The sequence below is a fragment of the Centroberyx affinis genome, unplaced genomic scaffold (assembly GCF_046629955.1).
Source record: "Centroberyx affinis isolate AG114_WGS23_722 - 3 ecotype Tasmania unplaced genomic scaffold, CSIRO-AGI_Caff_v1 ptg001966l_1, whole genome shotgun sequence".
Taxonomy (NCBI): Eukaryota; Metazoa; Chordata; class Actinopteri; order Beryciformes; family Berycidae; genus Centroberyx; species Centroberyx affinis.
In genome coordinates this window covers 50,318-72,686 of record NW_027280317.1, presented here as the reverse complement: position 1 = coordinate 72,686, position 22,369 = coordinate 50,318, and the positions used below count along the sequence as shown (strand labels likewise).

Genomic DNA, 22,369 nt, shown 5'->3' with positions numbered 1-22,369 from the left:
AGTTTGAGCAGCGTATCTACATGCATTGTTTATCAGCATTAGGCCTACTCATCTTTTGTAAGTCTGTTATGGCCAATCAAAAAAGTTGTCAGTTCCGTCCGGTTACTTCTTATAGCTGCAAGCAGTAAACACATTTATATTACCTTGAGCTATATTTCTTAAGGTGCTCCTTAGAGGCACACCCCTCAAAAAATACAATGTAAACATTAAATCTGAACATGCATCAGTAAACAAATTTTTGCCAGTTAGGCAATTTAGCTCAGAAGAAACTAAGAAGATGGATACTATTCCTTTTGGATTACTTTTTTTGGTAAACTTTCAAATAATGATGTAATATGCTTTTCATATAAATCATCATGCATTATTGCCAACAGTTCAACAGAACTCATAACATAATGTACATGAACATAAAGGAAAAGGTCTTGTACAAATTAAATGCTAATAACATGGCCGGTCTGTCTCTCCTTAAATTGGTTGCCTGTCAGTTTTAGAATTGATTTCAAGATTTTATCTATGACAAGAAGTTGTCTTGGCCCTGGCCTATGACTTGGACTCTGACCTTTTAACCCCTTATGCGCAGTCTGAGTCGTTTACATCACTTCTCAAAACCCATTTGTACAAAAAGGCCTTTTCATAATTTTTTTGTCCTGCATTTTTTCTTGTCACTGCTGGTTTATTTTTTGTTCCCTGTTTGTTAAGCAGTTTGTAACATCTGTTTTGAAAAGTATGATATAAATAAAGGTATTATTATTATTATTATTATTACTGTTGTTAATATTGTAAAGTTCTTGAGAAAAGGCAGCAGCCTAGTGTCCACAGAGGGTGTCCCTTGTACAACCCACCCAAACAGTTTTTTATTAATGGCTCTTTTAACTACTTATCAATATACAATATATACCACTGTGTCATGATGGAGTACAATTATGACTTCAAATGCTTTGGTAGCCTAGACTACATATCCAATTTTGCTTTAGTACATTTTGAAACAGAGGCTTAAACCTGAGCCAGGAAACCTTTTATGTATTGCCGGATGATACATTTCTGAGTGTCCTTCTTCTGTTGCACAGCTGACATTCATCCTCCACCGGGCAGAGAAGCCGTCCCGAGGGAAATTTACTGTTCGCCTCGAGTCATCATCACAGGAGACACTGTTTTCTCTTGAGGTCCTCTATCGTTAATCCCTCATGGGTAAAAAAAAATGCACAACATTGGTGTGATTGTGAAGAAGTGCACAGTGACAGTTTTACGTTTTTATTTGAGCTCAAAAATGTAAAATTTCCGAGGTCATTGGGCACAAAAGGTGAGTTCACATCATGTTCAGTGAGAGTCTACAAACAATTATCTAGGTGAGGAGGCTTCTCTCTAGAGCAGTGCCTAAGCACTCTAAAACCATGCATAGCTACTGAATATGTGGCCATGAAAACTGAGTATGTAGCATGTTGCAGTGCCTGCAGGTAAACATAATGATGTGCATTGTTTGAACAACACCTTAATTGCATCATCAGCATTATATATGTTATAATTTCATATTCCTAATTTAATTTCCCAACATTTCATGAACTGGTATACAATCTTGAATCCATTTAAGATTATACAAATAGAATTTGAATACTGAATATGTATGTTCAAGTCATCTGAAAACAATACAGTATCTTTTTCCAGTGATCATAGATGAGGTAATTCTATTTCTATTATACTTTTGCTATATACAGGCCAAAACTAAAAGTGCCTTTTACAGAACCAGGCAGTCATAAATGTGCTTTATGCCCTGTAAAAATGCACAGTAAGCTCAAAACTATGAAGGAACAGGTAATTAATCTTTAATATGGGAATGTACAGTATATTACCACTAATGTACATCAGTGCTTGGTTGCATACAAAAACTTTAGCAAGTTGTATTGCAAAGCCTTTCACCAATGGTTATCTTGTCCTTGACTGAGGTGCGTAACTCTGCTTTCTTTACATCCCTACCTTGCAGCTAAGGGGATACTGTTATTAAAACATTATCCTTTTTGTGTTGCATAAAACACCTTAGGAGTATTTACTTTCCTTGTGCATAAAGCACCCTGGGTGTATTTCCTTATAATACCTCAAGTGATTGTGCAGTTGCGTTATTGCTGACACTTCCAAATAAATCAACACAATTTTTAAAAAGTGGAATGTTTTGTGTGCAGAAATCAACCAGCTAGCCTGCTGCTTTTCAAGATAGAAACACTATTCACAGAGCTAGCTGTCTTTGTTTTCTTTTGCAAACTAGGGGTCAAATGTTTGTTGCTACTAGCCAATAAGATAAACCTTAACATTGCTTTATGTCAAAAATTCCTAATTCAGTGCAGCTTGAAGTGTACATGTCAGCCCCAAAATTACTGCAATGTCTGCCAAGTGGCAGCGACAATCTGTAAGAATTACAGAGTGTGGTTGCAATGCTTACTAGGGACTTCACTGCAGTATTATAAACTCTTGGTTAAGGAAATCCCCAAGGAAAATTAAATACTTAAACGAGACTCTTATGGTGGAAACCCAAGATATTTTATGCAACCGGACATAACTTTAAGATCATGTAGAAAGCAGTGTTTATTCTCTATACAACAGCATGGTGTGCTCAGTCACTAATCCATCCAAAGGGATTGACATCTACCTTGGTTAGTATTGGCCTAGTGGCTGCTCTTAAGAGGCCAGTCAGAGTGGGCTATGTCTCCTAAAGATGCAGTTTGTGTTGATTTTAAGAAATAGAATACGAAAAATCCCCATGAATCAAGAGGGATCAATAAATGAGGCTCTACTGTGAAAAGCCTTTTAACATAGAAGGCTGCTTTGTCCTGCCACAGTCCTTCCAAAGTGTGGAGTCAGGAGGAACATTTTGTTCCGGCTTTGAGAAGAACAGGACGTCCCATACTCCAAACAACAGCATCGCCTGCGCTCCTCACCTCCCCAGGTATCACCATATACACTCTGTGAAACAAGTGTGTTTCAATGCAGAAATAGTTTATCTGTAAACCATATCATAATCTTACACACACACACACACACACACACACTCTCTCTCTCTCTCTCTCTCACACACACACACACACTATCTACTCTCATAAATAGTTCTCTCTTTAACGTTGGATGAGCGCACACACAGCAGACACAAACTAAGTGAGGCCATGCATTGTATAACAGAGCAAGTTTGATCAGAATAGAGAGTAGTTACTGGAAGCAAGAGCTTGTTTTCTATATAAGTCCTTGAAGTTGTGTAAGTAGGGGCTGCTTTCTACAGACGGCTCGCACACTTACACACACACTCATACACACAAAAAGAACTGTCCATAACTTGTGTTGTTTGCAGCATGAGGAACCTCTCTGCTTGCTCATCGGGCCTGTCCGCTGTCCGAGGGGAACGGCCCTAGAAGATTTCGGGGCATTGGCTCCAGTCCTGTCTGTCTTTGGCCTCCCAGTAGCCGCCCCTGTAGACGTAGGTGCTGTCCCCGGTTGCATCGTCCGTCCTCTTCTCAAACCACAGCGGCTGGTAGCCCTCGATGTCCTGGCCTACGGGGGCGACACACAAGCACAAGTTTCTAAACACATCGTTTAAACATACAATCACAGCCACTTTATTAGGTATCTAGTACCGGCTGCTCATCTGTTGCTACAGCCCATTTATCATAAGGGCCAACAACTTGTGTGCTCTGAGATGCCCTTCTGCACCCACTGTAGTCTGCCCATTTTCCTCTGACCTCTCTCATTAACAAGCTGTTTTCAGCCACAGAACTGACGCTCACTGGATTGTTTTTGTCTTTCGCACCATTCTCTGTAAACTCTAGAGACTGGAGTGTGTGAAAATCCCAGGAGGGCAGCTGTCTGGCACCAACAATGTGCACGTCTGGCAACAACAATGACACCACATTCAAAGTCGCTTAGATTACGCATCTTGTCCATTCAAAATACCCACACCATGGCTGATTATCAAATCCAGGAATGCCAAGTCGATACTTGTGTCCTTGTGGAAAAAGTTCTTCCTAAGTTGTCTTGGGAGAACGATCTTATGAAAGTAAGCACAGAGAAGCTTCCTTACAGTTTGAGATGGACTGTGTGCTTCATGTCGTAGACTATAGCGTTGCTCAGACGTGATGTCGCAATGAATCTTGGGGCTTTCAATTCGTTCTCATCCGTCAAGTCACCAGCCAATGCATCCATCATCCATCCTGTCGTTCTTTTGTTTGGAATCGTGCTTCGGTGGTTAGATATTATGTAAAACATGTCACGTCATGGAGGACACAAGAACGCAAATTGATAATCAGCCCATGTCTGCATGCTTTACATATTGAGTTGCTGCCACATGATTAGCTGTTTAGAGGAGCAGGTTATGTGTGTTAACGAGCGTACCTAATAAAGTGGCCGGTGTTTTTCCAAAATATCACAAGCTCTTTGCCCTTTGAGATATACCAGGCAGTATCTATCTCTATCATCTGTATTCCTCTTTCTTGCTCTTGTTCCTCTCCCTCTACTCACCTTCCTCCAGGGCCTGGTTGGCCTGCGCCTCCCTCCGTTTCCTCTCCAGCCTCTGTCGCTCCTCTAGACGCTGTTTCTGGGCATTCGCTTCATCCCACAGTCCCGCCTCCATCAGCCGCTGGTCCGGCCTCAGGCGGCTGTCAGTGGGCGCCACGCCTTCTTCTGGCTCATTCAGGGTCAGAGCGAGCGAGGAGAAAAAGTGCATGTTCTCCGCATTATCCCTGGAGAATGAAAGACAGAAGACACACAACTCATTAAGACAGAGGTCAGAGATATAGGAGGGGAAGGGGAAACATTAAAGAAGATGAACCCTGATCAAGGAGGGGGGGGGTAGTTTGAAATTCCCATACGCAATCTTTAAGATGAGGTGGAAACGAGGTGGACACGATGTACTTACGGGAGAGGATATTTCTTCCACAACAGTTTGGGCGGCAGAGTCTGATAAACAGTCTTTTGTTTGCCTTCGGACCCTCCGCACCCTTGGCTGCTGTCCACTATTTTGGCACTCTCCATCTTGTCGTCCCAGGTTCCCGACAGGATATAATGGGCTGTGCCCTCTCTGTCCTCTACCACACCTGTCACCTACAGAGAAGACAGCAGACAGGAGGAGATACGTTACCTGCATGCTCTGAAAGACACGCTCACAGCTGGATACTATTTTAGATCTTTTTTTTTGGACTGTTCCAATGAATGTTAATAGTTTATAGTATACTTTACAGAGAGGGAAATTAATAGTGTCATGTCATGTTTGGTGGTTATATTCAAAACTTGGTGAGAAAAGCTTTGTTTGATTTAAAATTATATTACAGAGTACACTGAATTAAAAATGACAAGATTACATTTTCGTGTAAAACCAATCTTTCTTTATTGTATCTAATTACCTGGGCAGCTTAAGACGAAATGCATTTGTTGCAATGTTATAGTGCAATAAACATTATTGTAGGTTATAGTTGATAACCATGTCTATTCAAAAAAGACTGCTCTGGTGAAGTTCTCATAGTTCTGAAAGTAGAAATTACCTTGCATTTGGAATTAAGTGAAAACTAGCTTATTGCTACTTGCATGCCTGGCAGCTGTGAACATCTTGGCAAATTAAAATATAAAAATATATAACATAAAATAAATAAAATCACCAATAATAGCTCACTACTACAACTTGACAACTAACGTTACTGCTATCATACAAGGATACTTGGCAAGGAATACTAACGTTATATTCTCAGCGAAGGATTAAGCCCACTAACAATGAAGTAGAGTCTCCACCTATATATTACTTATTTCATTCAAGGGTTAATGAAACATATTTAAATGACAGAGGATTTAATTTGAAAAAACAATGTTCTACATCCCATGTTTTTTCATGTATAGTTCAAAAATAATCAGAACTTGTAGATAGTGTTCAAAAAATTACATCTTAGCATATTCAAGTGAAATGATGGAATTAATTCCATTACTGCCTATAATCAAATGTGGTCCTTTTCATGTTACAGTTAAACTCCACAAATGCAGATATCTAGGAGTATCTTCTAAACTTTAATTGCAAGTTAATTTTCCTTCTGATAATCCAAAAATATGAAAAAAAACATCCAAAAATTCAGGAAAGTATACCCCTGTTTGAATGAACAAAAAACAAATGTCTTATAGCTTACATATTACTACATTATTAAGATAAGATTAAATAGATAAAATTATTTAGACCACTAAAGAAACCTATCCACAGCTGAATGCCAAAAACACATTGTAGATCTGGAATTTCCTGGGTTTTTTTTGCTTTAAATTGACATTTCCTGTTCTGGCAAAAGTAAAAATGGGGTAATTTATTAGGAATAAACACAGCCAGCAGAGATGCTAGTTGTTACTTTCCCTCCACTACAGAATGAAACAGTACAACAGACTTACTTTACGTGGGACTTCTCTGGAGAAGTAGCTGTAGGGAGAGAACTTGAGGTGGCAGGTGTCCTTGGTGGTGTTATTGACTACTTCAATGTCTCCAGACTACAGACAGCAAGAGAGAGACAAACAGAAGAAGAAATGCATATGTGACTTACAAGTGTCTGATGAACCAAACTGCTTTCCCTCATTAACACAACACACCCAAACATGCACATGTATTTGCACACGTACACACACACACAGACACACACACACACACACACATACATGCACAGGGACAGACACACACACACTCACTCACAGGGACTCTCTTTCACAGACACACACACACCCTCCTACTCAATATCATACACACTTTAATGAATTTGATTTCCTTTGTCATTTCTGATTCTTTTTTGTTGATGTAACATTTTTCCAAATTGTTGAGTCACTTAGTTTCTTTTATCTAATCCAGTCATATATTTACTTACTTTACTGATTTCATTGCTGTTTCTTTTGAGGTTAAATTTTTGAAAGGTGAAATGAAAAGCCCTGTATGTCAAATTTCTTTTTGTTTTCTTTCTTCTTATTGTGTTTTGTCATTTATGTGTGCAATAAACTAGTCTAAACACACACACACACACACACACACACACACACAGCAGGGGAAGACGAGGGGGAGCACATGTCCTCACACACACTGCACAGAGTATGAGAGAGTAACACACCTGATCAATCCACAGCTTCCCTACAATAATGTTGTGCACCGTCGAGGTGACTTTGCCCCACACATAGTGGTTTCCACTGGAGTGGAACTGCAGGTGAATGTATCCTACAGGGAAGGAAACGAAGACACAGTTTTCCAAAATGTGCAAAACACAATTCTGTTCTCACTTAAAAATGGGAAATGTTCTTCTTCATGTTCTAACAGATATTTTGTGTGGATTGCAAATATCATATCTGAATGGCTGTTTGGCAGGACCTTGTATCACTTGCCAAGCTTTGCATATTTCTTGTATGACGTATGTCAGTAAGTCCTGTGTTACTTGTTCCCGGAGGGGGAAATTAACACCAGCCACCAGCCAGATGCTCGTAAATTTTGCCTGTGGCTGGTAATATAATAATAATAAACTCTCTCTATATATACTGTACATATATATATATAGCACTTTTCAGAAAGTGCTTTACAAGTATGAACCAAAAAAACAACTGAATAAAAACAATTCAGCACTTAAATGAAATACAATAAATAAAATAAATAATACAATAAAATAAGCGGGAGGACTATAATAAACAGGGTTACAAAAGTGTGGTGGTAACCTAATCAACCCCCAACTTTGGCAAGTAGCCCATCATCATTTAATTTAAAAATATAGTTGGCTTGTGAAATAATTCAAATAGTCAGTGATTACCCTATTTTTAATTTGTATTTGTGATCTATTGATTGTCAGCATCAAGCTTCAAGGGTAATCTAGGGTATCAAGGGTAATTCCTGACTGATTGTGATTCTTACCCAGCGGCATGACAGAAATATATTTCCCACGGAACTTGCTATCAATAGTGATCTCCTGCCATAGGGTCCATCCTCGCTGTGACGTCACATGGTGGGCGGCAGCGGGGGGGTGATGACTGACCTGAGGGTGAACGGGATCAGCTGGCATCAGCAGAAGCATTTACCCGCAGCTGTCGTCTATTTTCATGCAAAGAATGATCCACCAAATCTACGTATGTGTTTGTTCTTCACTGTGTTTTTGTCTGTATATGAGTATGTGAGTCTATGTGTCTATAAGGGGGAACAGCAAGTGTCTGTGTGTGTGTGTGTGTGTGTGTGTGTGTGTGTGTGTGTGTGAAAGTAGGCTTGTCAGGATGTGTGTGTATGTGTGCGTCTGTGTACATACAGCATACAGGTGTGTACAGTACTGTGCAAAAAGTCTTAGGCACCCTACATTGTTTATATAAACTTTGTCTTAGATGTTTATTTATTTGTTTTCTGCATTAGTGTGTCAGTAGACTGCTCTTTATAGTAAATGTTTTGATATTTAGAAGCTTTTCATTTCATTATTTTTGAAAGCATCTTTGCTTTATGGATTTTTCATGTGCCTAAGTCTTTTGCACAATACTGTTTGTGTGTCTATCTTTGTGTCACCTGCTCAGAGATGGAGCGATAGCCATACTCCTCCAGGCGGTCCAGCTCGTAGGTCTCCCCCAGGAGAGGGTTGAAGGGCTTGGCCGTACGGTGGACCGTGGTGGAGTAGGAGGAGACAGAAAAGGCGGCCACCAGGCACATCTGCTCCAGGGAGGAGTCACAGCGAGCCGCCCGGTCCAGAAGCTCGCTATACTCTAGATCCTCAGTCAAACGCTGCAGCATTGACAAAGGCTCATTGAAGTTTACCTGCAATCAGGACAAACAACATCAATTCAACAATTATAATATCCATCCACTCACAACTCAAATGTCACAAAAACTACATTACAATTTACAATTTCCCATTTGGCAGACGCTTTTATCCAAAGCGACGTACATATGAGATTTTAATACAACACAAGCAAGGATCTAGTCGAGAGAGAACAACGAGAGTAAGTGCCATACATTAGAGCCGAGAGTAAGTGCAATACATACATTACAACCAGATTATAAGGTTTGCATTTACAGGCATGGGTATCTTGGACAGCTCTTTGCCAATACAGTTCTTCATGATGCTCCACAGGTTGAGGGAGTAATTGGGTTTGTCAGGAATACGGCTGCGCCTTGTTCTTTGTAGCTGCATGTGGTTTGTGTCTGAGGAGTCCTGAAAAAAGATCACAGCACAAAACACAGGTTAAAAAGGTCAGGTTTTTTTTAACCTTTTGAAAATTCAATAAAGAGATTTAAAAAAAAAAAAAAAAAAAAAAGGTCAGGTTTTTGTAAAAACTGGAATACACAAAGAGATACTAGTCTATTATTGTTAATATATAGGTAAGAAAAGCCTGATTAAATTTAAATTACATTTTTTTTTGTGTGTGGGTGCATATGGGTGTATGTGTGTGCGGCAACAGCAACATTATGTGCCTAATAGCTGGTTCTTGGCAGATAAAAGTGAGTAAAAGGCTACATTTACTTGATCAAGATCAGCATGCCGAGGACCTACATTCTCATTGTGGGTCCAGTCATTCGGCATTCCTCCACTCATCATACTCTGATTACTTCCTGAGCGCCTGAGAGAAAGCAACAGACTGTAATTACAGTTATCACAGGAATAGTGCTACAGGCTCAACCAAAATACAGAGATGAGGTCTCACTTGTGCTGTATGTGGTCACTCGCAGTCACAGTTATGAATGCAGGGGATTCCTCCATGGCATCGAAGAACTCTGCGTCCTCATTCTCATCACTGGCGTCGCCCTCCTGAGTCCTCTCCACACCTACTGCGACAGACACGCGACGACGAGACGGTTTCGTTTTTGTGTTCCAGTTACACATAAATCTATGCATAACACAGCTATAAATAAATGTACTACAAATCGAGACATTTTAAAGTCAAAATGAGCCAGACCACAGTGACATCAGTGCATCGCTACAACTGACCAGAAGAGGGCCATATTCCTATTCTCTGATATCATACCCACAACACCGCTCTGAGGAGCAGGGAAGAGAAAGAGAGTGGGAGAGAAGCGTCTCACCTGTATACGTGCTGGGATTCTCCCTCCAGGCTCTCTCTAAGCTGTTGTGCTGTTTGGCTAGCTGCTCAATGGTCTCCTCCAAATGATGACGCTGTTCCCTCTCATACTGCAGGCTCTTTTGCCACCTCCGGCTGTGTGTTTCTGCGATGTCCAGAAAGTCACGACACGCCTGAGGTGTGAACATCAAAAGATCCATGCGGAAAATTGACAACTGCAGTTATCAGTCTCCCCATTACAGTGATTATTGCCGTATCAACCAGAGCACTAGAGTTGCTCACATTTGTGTAAACTCACATTGATCATAGCATTGGAGGTGATGCGGAACAGAGTGGCACGCTCATTAACAGCTTTCAGTTTGTCTGTGCTGTCGGTGGATCCGCGCAGGTCCTCGAGTTCACTGAGGGAGCGCTGGAGGGCGGCGCCGTGCTTGCCTATCAGCTCATTACAGGTGCTCAGGTCATCCAGTTTACTGGCCAGAGTCTTGAGCACCCCTTGGGTCAGGGCACGGTCCTCCTGCGGCACGGGACCCTCATCTCCTGAGTCATCTTCTCACAAAATTGAAGGAGAAAGGTAGGTCATCCATCCAGTGCTCAAACACATTCAATTTTACATTCTATACAACCAACTCAGTCACGCGTACATAAATTACAAGTGACGTTATAATATCAGAGAGGTCATACCGCAAGTTATTTTTCAGGTACGTAACAGGCATACCATTATGGATGTTTATGGCGGTGAAATCACAAACAGATACAGTATAAGGGAAGTTAGGTTCTCATCAGATTCAGAAAGATGCAAAGACATTTGAAATAATCTCATTTTGGACTGAAACTAATTGAGAGTGTCAGTGGAGAATGGAGGGAGAAAGATAATAACTCTTCACACCCTGATCCCCCTACTCAACCCCCCTTATACTAGCAGAAAGCTGTGAATGAACACGGTTGCCCTGGAAACGTAGGCCTGTGCAATTGGGAGGCCAGGCTATTTTTAGCAGCAGAGAAAAAAGATGACGCACTACCCTTTTCCTCCTCTCCTCCTCTCGCTCTCCCATGTTGGCATGAGCTGAGCCATCAGTCTCAAGCATTGGAGAGGGAGGGCAGGCAGACTGGCCTAATAGCCAGGCACCAGAAAAGACATATTCAGTCAGAGAAATTACTACATTAACTTGAGGTGCCTTAACAGAAGGGATGCTGTAGCACACAGAATGGCTTTGAGACAGACTCTCTGGGAAAAGGGGACATTGGTGTGAAAGATCACCTTTTGGATTTAACCCACCTGGAATAGTGACAGTAATTTGAACATTATGAACTCTGTGTCAAAGATGTTAGTGCACACATAGGTCATGCCTGGTCCCTGACTCTGGGCAGCTGTAAATGTCAACATAAAGTACTTTAAAATGCTGCTGACTTCATCTTATGTAATCACACAGTTCTAGGTCAAAACCATGCATCCCTGTTTCTTGCCTGCTTCAAGAAACACTTAGTTGTGTTGATGTGTAAACTGAAATCTCCCAAGCAGGTTGGCTGAATCTAGGCCAGTGACGGCATTGCCTTTGAGCCCCAAAGCAAGGAGAGCGACTTCCATGCTGTATAAGAGGGAAATAGGGAAATAAAAACAATCAGGGCAAACTGGATTAGTAAAGTCTCAGGAGGAGAAGATTAAAATGAGAGTGAAAACTCCTTCAGGCATCTATAATGGTTTCATGACCCATATACAGGAGAGAGAGAGACCTTTCTTGACTTGTAGATAGTGTTCAAGGTATTATGGCACTAGGTTATGTATTTGAGATCTGGGTCCAGCTGCCATCATGGAAGTACACCAATTGCAAGGGAAATAAGTATGCTGCTACCAGACCCATAATACCCACTCATGGAATAATGTAGATACGGGAGAAAGGCATGTTGGTATTTGTGAGCTATATTGTAAACAGGACCAGGGAGAGTCAAACTGGTGACTCATCCTTGAATCACTAAAACACACCCACAGGAGAGAGAGAGAGCGAGAAAGGGAATATGGAAAGATAAATTGAAAGTCAAAATAATTAGGAGATGCAGAGTAAGCTTCTGCAATACAGATGTAGCAATCAAAGTCCCACTTTTACTGCAAGCTTGCTGCAGCACAGCCTCTGCTAGCAGATTTATTTGGATTCACCCTCACACACTCATTAGTTCACTTTTCAACTTCCAGTGGAATGGTCTGGTGACAAGTTGTTGGAGAGACTTGAGTTTTGCCTTACAATATGCCTATTCCCTATCATTACTCCAAAGCATTTGAAAGAAGATAACCTGTAGTGGCTGCTGAATTTACTATTGCAAGATAGACACCGGATAGATGGCTGATAACTTCTAAAATATCTACTTGATTACTGTTGTTCTGATCCAATTTAGCCAATCAATGTGCCCAGCTATCATTGCCAATAAACCCACAACCAAAGCCGCCTGCCATAATAATCTGTAATCTCATCACACATAACACTTCACCAAAACACGTATTTGTGTGTGTGCATGCACAGACAAGCCCAAATCAGTAAACCTGTGGAGACCTGTAGGGAGAAGACTGTAAAGTAACAATCTTTGTTACTAATTTGGAAACTAATATACACTTCCTTGGTCAGATTATAAATCTATGATTAAAGTCATTATACAGTCAAGCCAAAACATAACAGTCAAATAAGTAGGCTGCTCTAACAAAAACAATCAATACACCATCTACAACCACTGGGACTTCAGTACTGCAAACACTCTTTCTGAACCGTGGGAAACCTCAGCAAGAGAGGAAGGCTAAGTAAAACCTTCTAAATGGGCTCACCCATTTAAATCCTGTTTAGTGTCTTAGCTTTAATCACGACTAGTGTCTGGTAAGGCAAAGTCCAGTGCTATACAAAGAAACAAACAGATATTGACAAACATACACTTCACACAACACGCATGCTCCTCATTTGGCTTTAGCAACACGGACAGAATTACAGAGGTCTTTAAAATTGATTTGCATATTGCAGGTGCAAACCTTTTAGACAGCGTAAGAGACACTGAGCACTTAAAGACACATCCCTCTTATGGATGATACCTCCAGTAGCTGGGTCATATTCTCTTAATTATGATAAAAAAGTATGATTCAAATCATTCAGAGGCAAAAGAGAGAAATATGACACTTTCAATTAAAAGAGAGACTCACACAAAACAGTAAGGAACTGATAAGAGCTAGAGCTTCATTTTGTTCTGTTGTTCTGCAGTCACTTTGTGAATTATGGTCCCATGTTTTTAAAAATCTACTGCAATTCTGTCATAAGAGAAATCTAATCAGCATTACTACACAGACCTTTGCACAGAATACTGCAATAAGTCACTGCCAAACTTATTTAACTCAACACACACACACACTGCAACATTTACAAACACACGCACGTGCACACATACACACACACACACACACACACACACACACACACACACACTAATTTCTATTGAAGCTTACTTCTCACTTTGCTCTTAGTAAAAATTACAGGGAATAAATAGGTTACTTACAAGGTGAAACTCATTAAAGAGGCTGCTAATCTCTCCCTAATGTCCGTAGACTGTATGCAGAGATATATTTTCATAAGAATCTTTTCCCTCTTCACACCCTCTTGCTCTCTCTCTACCACTCCTGTTACCAGAATGGGAGGAGGAGTCTAAAGGAAGGTCATTTCATTCAGCTCTGACTGTCGTCATACTGAAAGAAAAAGGGAGGGAGAAGGGAAACAGTGGGTGGGAGGTGGGGGGGTTGTGTGTGTGTATTGGTATGCATGCACATGTTTGCAAGAGAGGGAGAGAGAGCGAGAGACAGAAACAACCCATTGCACACCTTGCATCATCTTTGCTCTTGGTTGTCTATTTTAAACATCCCTGAAGAGAAAATGAGGCTAGACAGTCACAAGCAGAAAATGTCTGCCAGATGAGACCATGGACAGCAGCCGCTCACAAGGACACTACAGTATCAAGAAATTATATATTATATGATATGATTGATATGATATATGTTATGTTATGATATATTATGTTACATTATTTTATGTTATGAAATGACATGATATATGATATGATATATGATATTATACATTATGTTATATGATATGATATACAGTACTGTGCAAAAGTCTTAGATATATTTGTTTTCTGCATTAGTGTGTCAGACTGCTCTTTCTAGTAAATTTTGGGATATTATTATTCAAATATTTTGATTGATTTTCACATATGTTGTACAATCACAATGGTGTTCAATACTCCAACATAAGATAAACATAGAAACATAAAAAAATAAAATAAAAAAAAGGCAGGGGGGCAGCTACATTGCATTTATGGAAGGGAACTCAATCTCAAAATAAGACAGAAATGGTTGCCAGACCTTATAATACTTCTGGGTGGAGCCTCGGGCAGTGTGTTTAAGCTGTTCAAGTTTAAGATGGGACATTACCTCCTCCACCCAGCGCTTGTGAGATGGTGGCATAACTTTCTTCCAACTAAGGAGTATCAGACGTCTAGCAAGTAAGGTAGAGAATGCTATAGCCTCAGCCTGGTGAGTTGTTATTGGTGTCTCCTGCGGGACTACCCCAAACAATGCAGTCAATGGGTTAGGATCAATAACCGTATTGCACATATATGAAAAGGTATTAAATACACCTGTCCAAAATGGGGTCAGTTTGGGGCATAGCCAAAACATATGACTGAGGTCAGCTGGGTCTCGACTGGCACCTGATGCAGGTTGGGTCTAAACCAGGGTGTAACTTGGCCAGCAGATAGATGTAGCCTATGCAGAACCTTACACTGCAACAACCCATGTCTAATGCATACTGATGATGAGTGTACCAATGTAATTGCGGTCTGCCAATTAAATTTTGGATATTTATAAACTTTTCATTTCGTTATTTTTGAAAGCATCGTCGCTTTATATATATTTTTTTTCATGTGCCTAAGACTTTTGCACAGTACTGTATGATATTATATATTATGCTATGCTATGTTATGTTATATTGTATTGTATTACATTGTATTCTATTCTATTCTATTCTATTATAGTATAGTATGAGGGGGAGGGGGACAAGGGAAGGTATGTTGTAAAAATTATGACTATGACTAACTGAATAAATTAATCAGTAGACCTAGAACTAAGTAGCATGATGATTAAATGCTAATTTGTCACACATCAGGCCCCAATGATCCATAATATCTTGAACACCACTACCCTCTTGTGGCCTGTTGTTTACATAACACTCATCGCTTTGGGGATGAAAAAGTGCAGACGTGCATTCAGGTAGTGGTTCTTGGTTGCATTAGCATGTATTGAGTACTTGGTATTGTATTCTTTCTTGAATTCAGAGCTGGCTTTATAATATGTTTTGAGTTGTTATTATATTTAGTCGACCTCAAACTTTATAGCCATCTATTCCCAAGTGAATTATGTTGTTCCTCTGGAGCACTGTGATTTAAACACTACTTATTCTGGGACTTGCTGCAAGTTGTCAAAATGATTGCCTGAAAGGAACAAGGACAAGGACAATCTATTACAAATAAAGATGACACTGATTAGTTTGCATGCACTAATTAGGGATTGGCTTTACAAGAATGTCTGTCAACACTGGCATATTTGTTAGAGTATCAAATTGATTAGGCTCACGTAAGCAGAGGAACTTAAAGTCGAGTGCCACCCATTTTAAGAATTCACGGGGCGTCCTGGTGGTTCAGTGGTGTAAGGTGCATACCAAATAACTGTGACGTCCTGGGATTAAATCTGACCCAAGACATTTGTTGCATGTCAACCCCCTCTCTCTCCCAATCTTTCCTGTCACTCTCTCTACTTTGAACTATCAAGGCGAAAATGCCAAAAATGAATTTAATTTGGGTTCAAGAACCCACACTATACATGTTATGGGTCAACAAAGGCACTGTCCTATTCATTGTCTATGGAGCAGTGCCAGATTTTACATCCCACTGAAATCACAAATTTAAGGGATCTCTCTCTATCTTTAGGAAAGAGCAGTGCAATTTCACAAACACTGACTGAAATGTCCTGGGGCACAGGAATAACATCTGTGAATTCTCAAAATGGTTGCCCCTTGAAAGCCATAACTGATCAAAAATCACCACAAGACAGACAACACAGAGACATGAGCGAATGTTATCAGTTCTCTGTCAAAATAAGGTAAAACCGATTGATCAGGTAAAACAAGATTTCTTCACAACTGAATTTAGATTTGAAAAAAACCCTTGATATCCCAACTGTCTACAACATGTGGGTCACATAGAAGTATCAACAAGCTATCTTCACCTGAGTGATGCATCGAGTGAGTGGCGTTGGCCTTGGCCTGCTGCAGGGCTGAGACCCAGCGCTGACACTCTCCATCCGAGGTGGCCTTCAGGTGGTAGCTCCGCCCCCCGCTGGTCAACACCAAGTGGCAGGTGTCACCCACCTCAATGTGTGCTGTTGCCATGGGAATGGTGCCACGGCAAGTGTGCGCCATCTCTGCCTGAGTCCTACAGGACACAAACATACAGAGAGGGAGAATAAGCTGACCTAAATAAAGACTAGCCCTTAATAGAAATATGTGGTAGCAGAAGATAAACACTTAAGCCACTCTGTTAAGTTCCATGCTGATGTGATCACTTGCTGTGTCATGGCTCCAAAGCTACTGGGTGTTAGGAAATGAGAATACAGCATTCTTTCCTTTTTAAAAAAAATAAAAATAAATTTGAACACACAGAATTCTGCCCCACCACACGTTTATTATACAAATAATGTTTCGACCTGAATTATCGATGTTCAATTTATCATAATATACCACTGACCCAAGAATCTCATGTGCAAAAACCATAACATCAATACAATATACAAAGGTACCATAGGCAAAAAATAAATAAATAAATACAAAAATAGGCCTACAAACTTGCAGTTTTTACAAACTAAAAACTGCCATTTTTCCATATTAGGGAGCCAAGGCATCAAGGCATATTAAAGCACATCAACACTGATTCAACCCAGGAGATAAAGTCAAAGACGTAAAAAAAATATATATATATATAAAAGGCCTGATGTCATATAGTCATCATTGAAAGGTTTGTGCTTGTGACAATAGGAATACTATTTAAGCGGCATTGTCATTAATGAATAATGCACCTGAGGAGAAACCAACCCAGGTCGAAACGTTGTTTGTATAATAAACTTTGGGTGGGGTAGAACTCTTGTCTGCGGATCTAACTTAGGCCTACTTTAAAATCATTTTGACTTTTCTTGTCCAGCAGCACCGGTTGAAAAAACTGGATGTGCGTATCACAAGCCATCCGAGTAAAAATACAGCACTCTGTCCAGTCTTGTCTCTCTTTCTGTTTGAATGATATAGCAAAAAAAAAAAACTAGGTAGGCCCAATGCACACGCACTCATCCTTATTCTCCAGCGATATGGAGGCGAGAAAAGCTTATTATCCGATGGCAAAATTATGATTAGCTAGGCTGCGGAGTCAGGTGAGAAAAAGCGCAAAAAGTAAACAACACTACTTGAATTAACAAACGTTGCCACTAAAACCGGCGATAACATAATAGTCGACACCAAAAAAAATATTATCACAAACTTTTCTGTCAATTTCTGTCATATTAACCGACTAAATGTAGCGTTAATGCTCGATCATCGAACAGTTAACGTTAGCCGTGACGACAAAAGGATAAACTACAGTAAAGTTAACCGTTACCTGTAATATGACAGGAGGCCGTTGCTAAGGACGAACCATCGCCGCTGGTAGCCCTTCAGGTAGTTGGTCCATTTAAAGAGCCAGCCTTTGCAGGTGTCCAAGCCAGGTAGACGGATCCCTGAGAGAGTCGGGGAGGGCAAACTCTTCACCAGCTCGTTCATTTGCTCCTCGTTATCAGCGGCGCTCCAACGGCGGATGGAGTCGGTGCAGTTGTTGAGTCGACAACAGCTGTACAGTTAGCTAGCTACGTGAGCCAGCTATCGCTACGTGCCATACACTGGACGACTGCTGGAGGAGGATTCCGCTAAGCTAGCTTGCGGTACTGAGTGAGTGGGGTATCTGTCAGTTCCGTAGCAATGTGTGGAAAAAGAAATGCAGCCAGCCCCTTCGTCTCTTATACTTCTGATAACAAGGGATGGTAAGAGTGAGGTACTTCGAAATCTAACGCTCCGGCGCAGTTAAAATGTTAGGATAACATAACCAGCCATATCATTAGGCCACATAAAGCATACGACGAATGAGCGTGGACTTTAACTGCGTTTAACAGAATGTGTCGATGTTGAGGAGGGGAGAGCATGATGACGTGCGTTACTGGAATAGGGCTGAGTCCCTCATCACACTGGCAGGATGGGTGCAGGTCTGGGTTGAGAGTTTGAGGTGGAGGGTGCGGTGGGGTGGTTGCCCCAGGGTATGGCATTTACTGCTTTATCTACATCATTTCACGTGACTGTTTTTAATATTTATTTATTTATTTTTAATTATGGCAAGGGTACAAACATCAATCATACAGTTACAGTTATTACAGTTTCTATTAATCCAAAAATCCCCAATTGAGCATCCCACCCACTCCCTCCCTCTCCATACCCCTGCACCCAAAAAAGAAAAAGACCCCTAGAGGAAGGAGCAATAGGTATATAAAATAATTGCAATAAAAAAAGAGACTATCATTTCACAGTTGGGTGAAGGCAGTAGGCTGATGTTACTGACACTGGGCAAAGTACCAGTATTGTTCAAAGGACAAGTTTCGTCAAGGGTTGCCAGGTAGAGTCCTAAGTTTGATCATATATGAAAGCACTATTTTTAATATTAGAGAATCCATGGCCGCAGATACTCGAGGAGATGCATAAGCAGTGCCAAAATGACCCTTATTGTTATTAAATAGGTGTTAATTCTTCAACTTTATCTTCAACTCTATGAATTAAATTATGCATTTGATGTTACAAAGCTGTTATAATGTTGAAAAATATATTTGTCTCATCAACTAAATTTATTTTAATGCAAGAACTCCCTACTTTGCTATTGAATGCATTATGTGCAGTATGCATTGTGCTTTTCTATTTGAATGCATTATTTTGTTATAATGGTGACCTCAGATTGGAGCTGAATAAAAACTCTGAAGGATTATATATGGTTGCAATGTGTGTTTTTGTATTGCATCAAATTCAGAGTCTTTGGCACTAGGCTACAATCTTGATTAAATGAATTAATCTTAAATTAATTGTTGTTTTTATGCTTTATGTTTCTTGCCTTGCGTATGTCTTCCTTGTTTTCAGTGGTTTTGCTGTTAAGTTTTTGTTTTTAAGTGTTATCTGAATAAACCTTAATTATTATTACAGTTGGCACTTGGACCTGAAGTGGTAACTACTCACCAACAGTTGGATCTATGAGCAAAGCCAGAGAGCATATCTGACAGATTTGCTACTGAGATTCCAAATTGTACCTCAGAAGATCATGTCAGTCTGCATAGAAAATGCTTCTCCACCATTTCCAAATTAAGAGAGGGAAGAAAAACCAATAGCAAACAACATTTGATTCCATCCCATGAAGATTGAGAACAAGGCCTTTCAAGTAAAGTTTGAGCCATCTAAGGCCGGCCGTCCCAGGTGAAGATGGCTTGCAGCAATAGAAGAAACGATTTGCACTCACTCCATAAGAAAAAATCAGAATATATAGAACATTTAATACATTTATCCAGATGCGTAATATTACAACAGATTTAACATTTGGCCAAGAGAAATGCAAAAATACATTAAAAGAATCAGAAAATAAACACTTTAATGAGACCAAGCAATTTGACTTATGTGTAAAATAAATGATATAGTAATTGAAACTTCCAAGAGAGTATTAGATGTTAAGCAAGAGAGCCTCACATGCCTCTTGATCACAGTTATGGTCTATGCAAGTAACACATGTAACAACATAATGGGCAACACGAGGCAATTCTTGCATCCTTGCGTAGCAAAATGTCGTGCTAATGCATATTGCAATGTCATACGTTTCAGGTAGAGGCGCTAAATGCATATACTGCTAAATAAACTACAAACAAATAAGTAGTAAAAACATACCAACAACTGTACTAGAGTCCTATAGGCCTACTTAACTAGCTGCCAATGCCTGTACCTCATCATGGTAATTGCACACCACACATGATTTCACAAGACAAACAGTTCACCTCTTTTCATCATCTATGAGAGGCAAGTAACCACTTGTGGCAAGGCATGATGGGACAGGTGGGGGCATGAACCAGGCCCGCTAAATATCCAGCTCTCAAATTCTCCCAGTCATTAAATTCTTATTAGTTCCACTTTGTCTTTGAATGGAAGATGGAAGATGGCTGTCAGATTCCTGAATTATATTACCCATGTCTGTCAGCTTATAAAGATCTTGACAAGCAACATAGTGTATGAAGGAAAGTGTATGAAGGAAAGTGACAGAGATAGATGTTCTTCCTGGTGTGTAACATTATGTTACCTGAAGTAGCGTCAAATATTTTGGCTGCTAAGTGAGAAAATGTCATGACAAATGGAGTCATGTGAACCTGTCCCTGCAAAAGAAACTAATTTTGGCCATAAGAAATGGTCATTTGAGAACTGCCACCACAGAAACAAAATCAGGAGGTCCTGTATGACATTACTGATGGAGGGGATCATCAGTGTCACAAAGCTGTTGAAGGTCTTGAGGGCAGTTATGAAAAACCTGACAGGCAATATAACAAAAAGCCTGCCAAGCAAGTCCCCCAGCAGGAAGGGAATATGAAGTACATATTTGAAGTAAATTGTATGGACATAAGGAGAACATGGTTTGGGTAAATGAGAATTAATTAATAACAGTAAGAGATACAATTCAGTTTCAAACTCTCCTACTCTTGCTGCAGATTCAAGTTTGGGATGTAGAACTTCAGTAGTTATTTCTCCCTCTTAATCTCCATTGAAAAATGAGTTAAATAGTAGAATAGTTATCTATGCTGATATTGATATTGTGCTGATGTTGAAACGTGGCAGAGTACCTCCAGCCTGTATTGCGTATGCAGTGCTTAATTTGTAAATGATGAGGTCCCGAAACACCAAGGGGTCGGTGTTCCCGCGAGTCGGTCTGGAGGGAAAAGGTTCCGGATCATATCAAGACAACATTGGAGGCACGGTGGTGCTCAGTGCAGCCGTATAGCTTACTGTAGACCTAACAGCCTAAACGTTACTAAATAACTATATGACCTTAGAGCTCCGACTACTGGGGCTCTATCCGGCACAAATTAAGCACTGTGCGTATGCAAGGACAATAAATAGATTAGTAAATGTGTTGCCTCGATCTATGTTTCCTCTCCTTTTTCCTGAGTCTTTCAATAGACCAGTGGCAGCAGCTGTGGAGATGGCAACATTTGCATGCTGGATGCATGATGAGGAAGGAGGTTATCTGCACTGCAGCAGCATTATTCATATGGTAAGGTTCAGCAGCAGCAGGGGCACTGGGCACATGGAAGCCTGGGAAGTACTGCTCAAAGGAAAAGCGTCTCATGGCCAAAGGATTAATATCACTTTCTGGAATGGCCTCACCCCGTACTTTCACAATGTTACATCTGTTTTATACAGTTGGCCAGCTGAAAATGACCTGTGAAATCTAAAACGTTCAGGCACAGCTCCAGCAGTCCAGTCCTCAGGGATCCTCCTGGGCTCTTGGCTGGGCTTTGGCAATGCCTCATCAATAGCCTAATGCCAAGTTGACTCTGTTCATTGACTAAAAAAAACAACAGGAACAAATTAAACTCAAGCATGACATAGATTTAATTAATTTTGCAAAGTCAGTGGACAGTTGCATTTCACTTAGCTAGCCACATTATAAGAATTTTGCAAAAACAACAATTTATACATAGGCCAACAAATTGTTAACAGCACAGCACCAGTATGTTGTGCAGTGTGTGCCATAGCATATGCCTCAGTTTTGGCCCACTCTCTCTGCCACTACCTGTCTCATCAACATCAACATTATTGTTGCATTGGTGTCGCTGGCTGCAAGCTTGTTTGCACATGAAACACTTTGGTTTGTTTAGAACATTTTACTGCATCTTTTTGCAGTGTCTTTATTTTTAATAGTAATGCCATATTGTGATGTCAAGTGTAACTGTCTTAGCGACATGTTTCCTTGAGATGTTTATTTTATGTTTGTCATAAATTCATGATTATTTAAGTTCATACAGTCTTTAAAAATGTATTATAAATATGATGTTAAAAGGGTAACATTGATAAAAAATGTAGTGTGTTTTATGTAAGGTTTATTTAATGTAGAGTGTAACGGGTCACGTGACCAGAGTTTAGTTAAGGGCAAGACCAGGGCATTATGGGTCAGAACCAGC

At 40.3% G+C, this 22,369-nt stretch overlaps 1 protein-coding gene across 2 annotated transcripts; it reads right to left on the bottom strand.

Moving 5' to 3' along the window:
- Window positions 1-1,283: 1,283 nt before the first annotated feature.
- osbp2a (oxysterol binding protein 2a) lies at window positions 1,284-17,903 on the bottom strand. 2 transcript variants are annotated; one of them, XM_071530723.1, is made up of 14 exons: window positions 17,743-17,903; window positions 16,328-16,533; window positions 10,319-10,569; window positions 10,025-10,193; window positions 9,646-9,769; window positions 9,495-9,561; window positions 9,018-9,155; window positions 8,513-8,758; window positions 7,880-8,000; window positions 7,095-7,198; window positions 6,394-6,489; window positions 4,892-5,076; window positions 4,495-4,715; window positions 1,284-3,531 (listed from the first exon to the last, which is right to left on the bottom strand). In XM_071530723.1, the coding sequence occupies exons 1-14, from the start codon at window positions 17,901-17,903 to the stop codon at window positions 3,389-3,391; spliced, it is 2,232 nt and encodes a 743-aa protein (XP_071386824.1). In that variant the 3' UTR covers window positions 1,284-3,388. The 2 variants fall into 2 exon arrangements, with proteins under 2 accessions (XP_071386824.1, XP_071386823.1); XM_071530722.1 differs by having other exon boundaries at window positions 9,646-9,766.
- Window positions 17,904-22,369: the final 4,466 nt, after the last annotated feature.

Bases quoted from the DNA above. Each gene is read 5' to 3' on its own strand.
- osbp2a (XM_071530723.1), bottom strand. From the start codon at position 17,903: ATGAACGAGCTGGTGAAGAGTTTGCCCTCCCCGACTCTCTCAGGGATC. The intron at 10,194-10,318 runs GTGAGTTTACAC...TTCACACCTCAG, and splicing joins CCTCCAATGCTATGATCAAT to GCGTGTCGTGACTTTCTGGA. The intron at 7,199-7,879 runs GTAAGAATCACA...CCTTCCCTGTAG, and splicing joins TATTTCTGTCATGCCGCTGG to GATACATTCACCTGCAGTTC.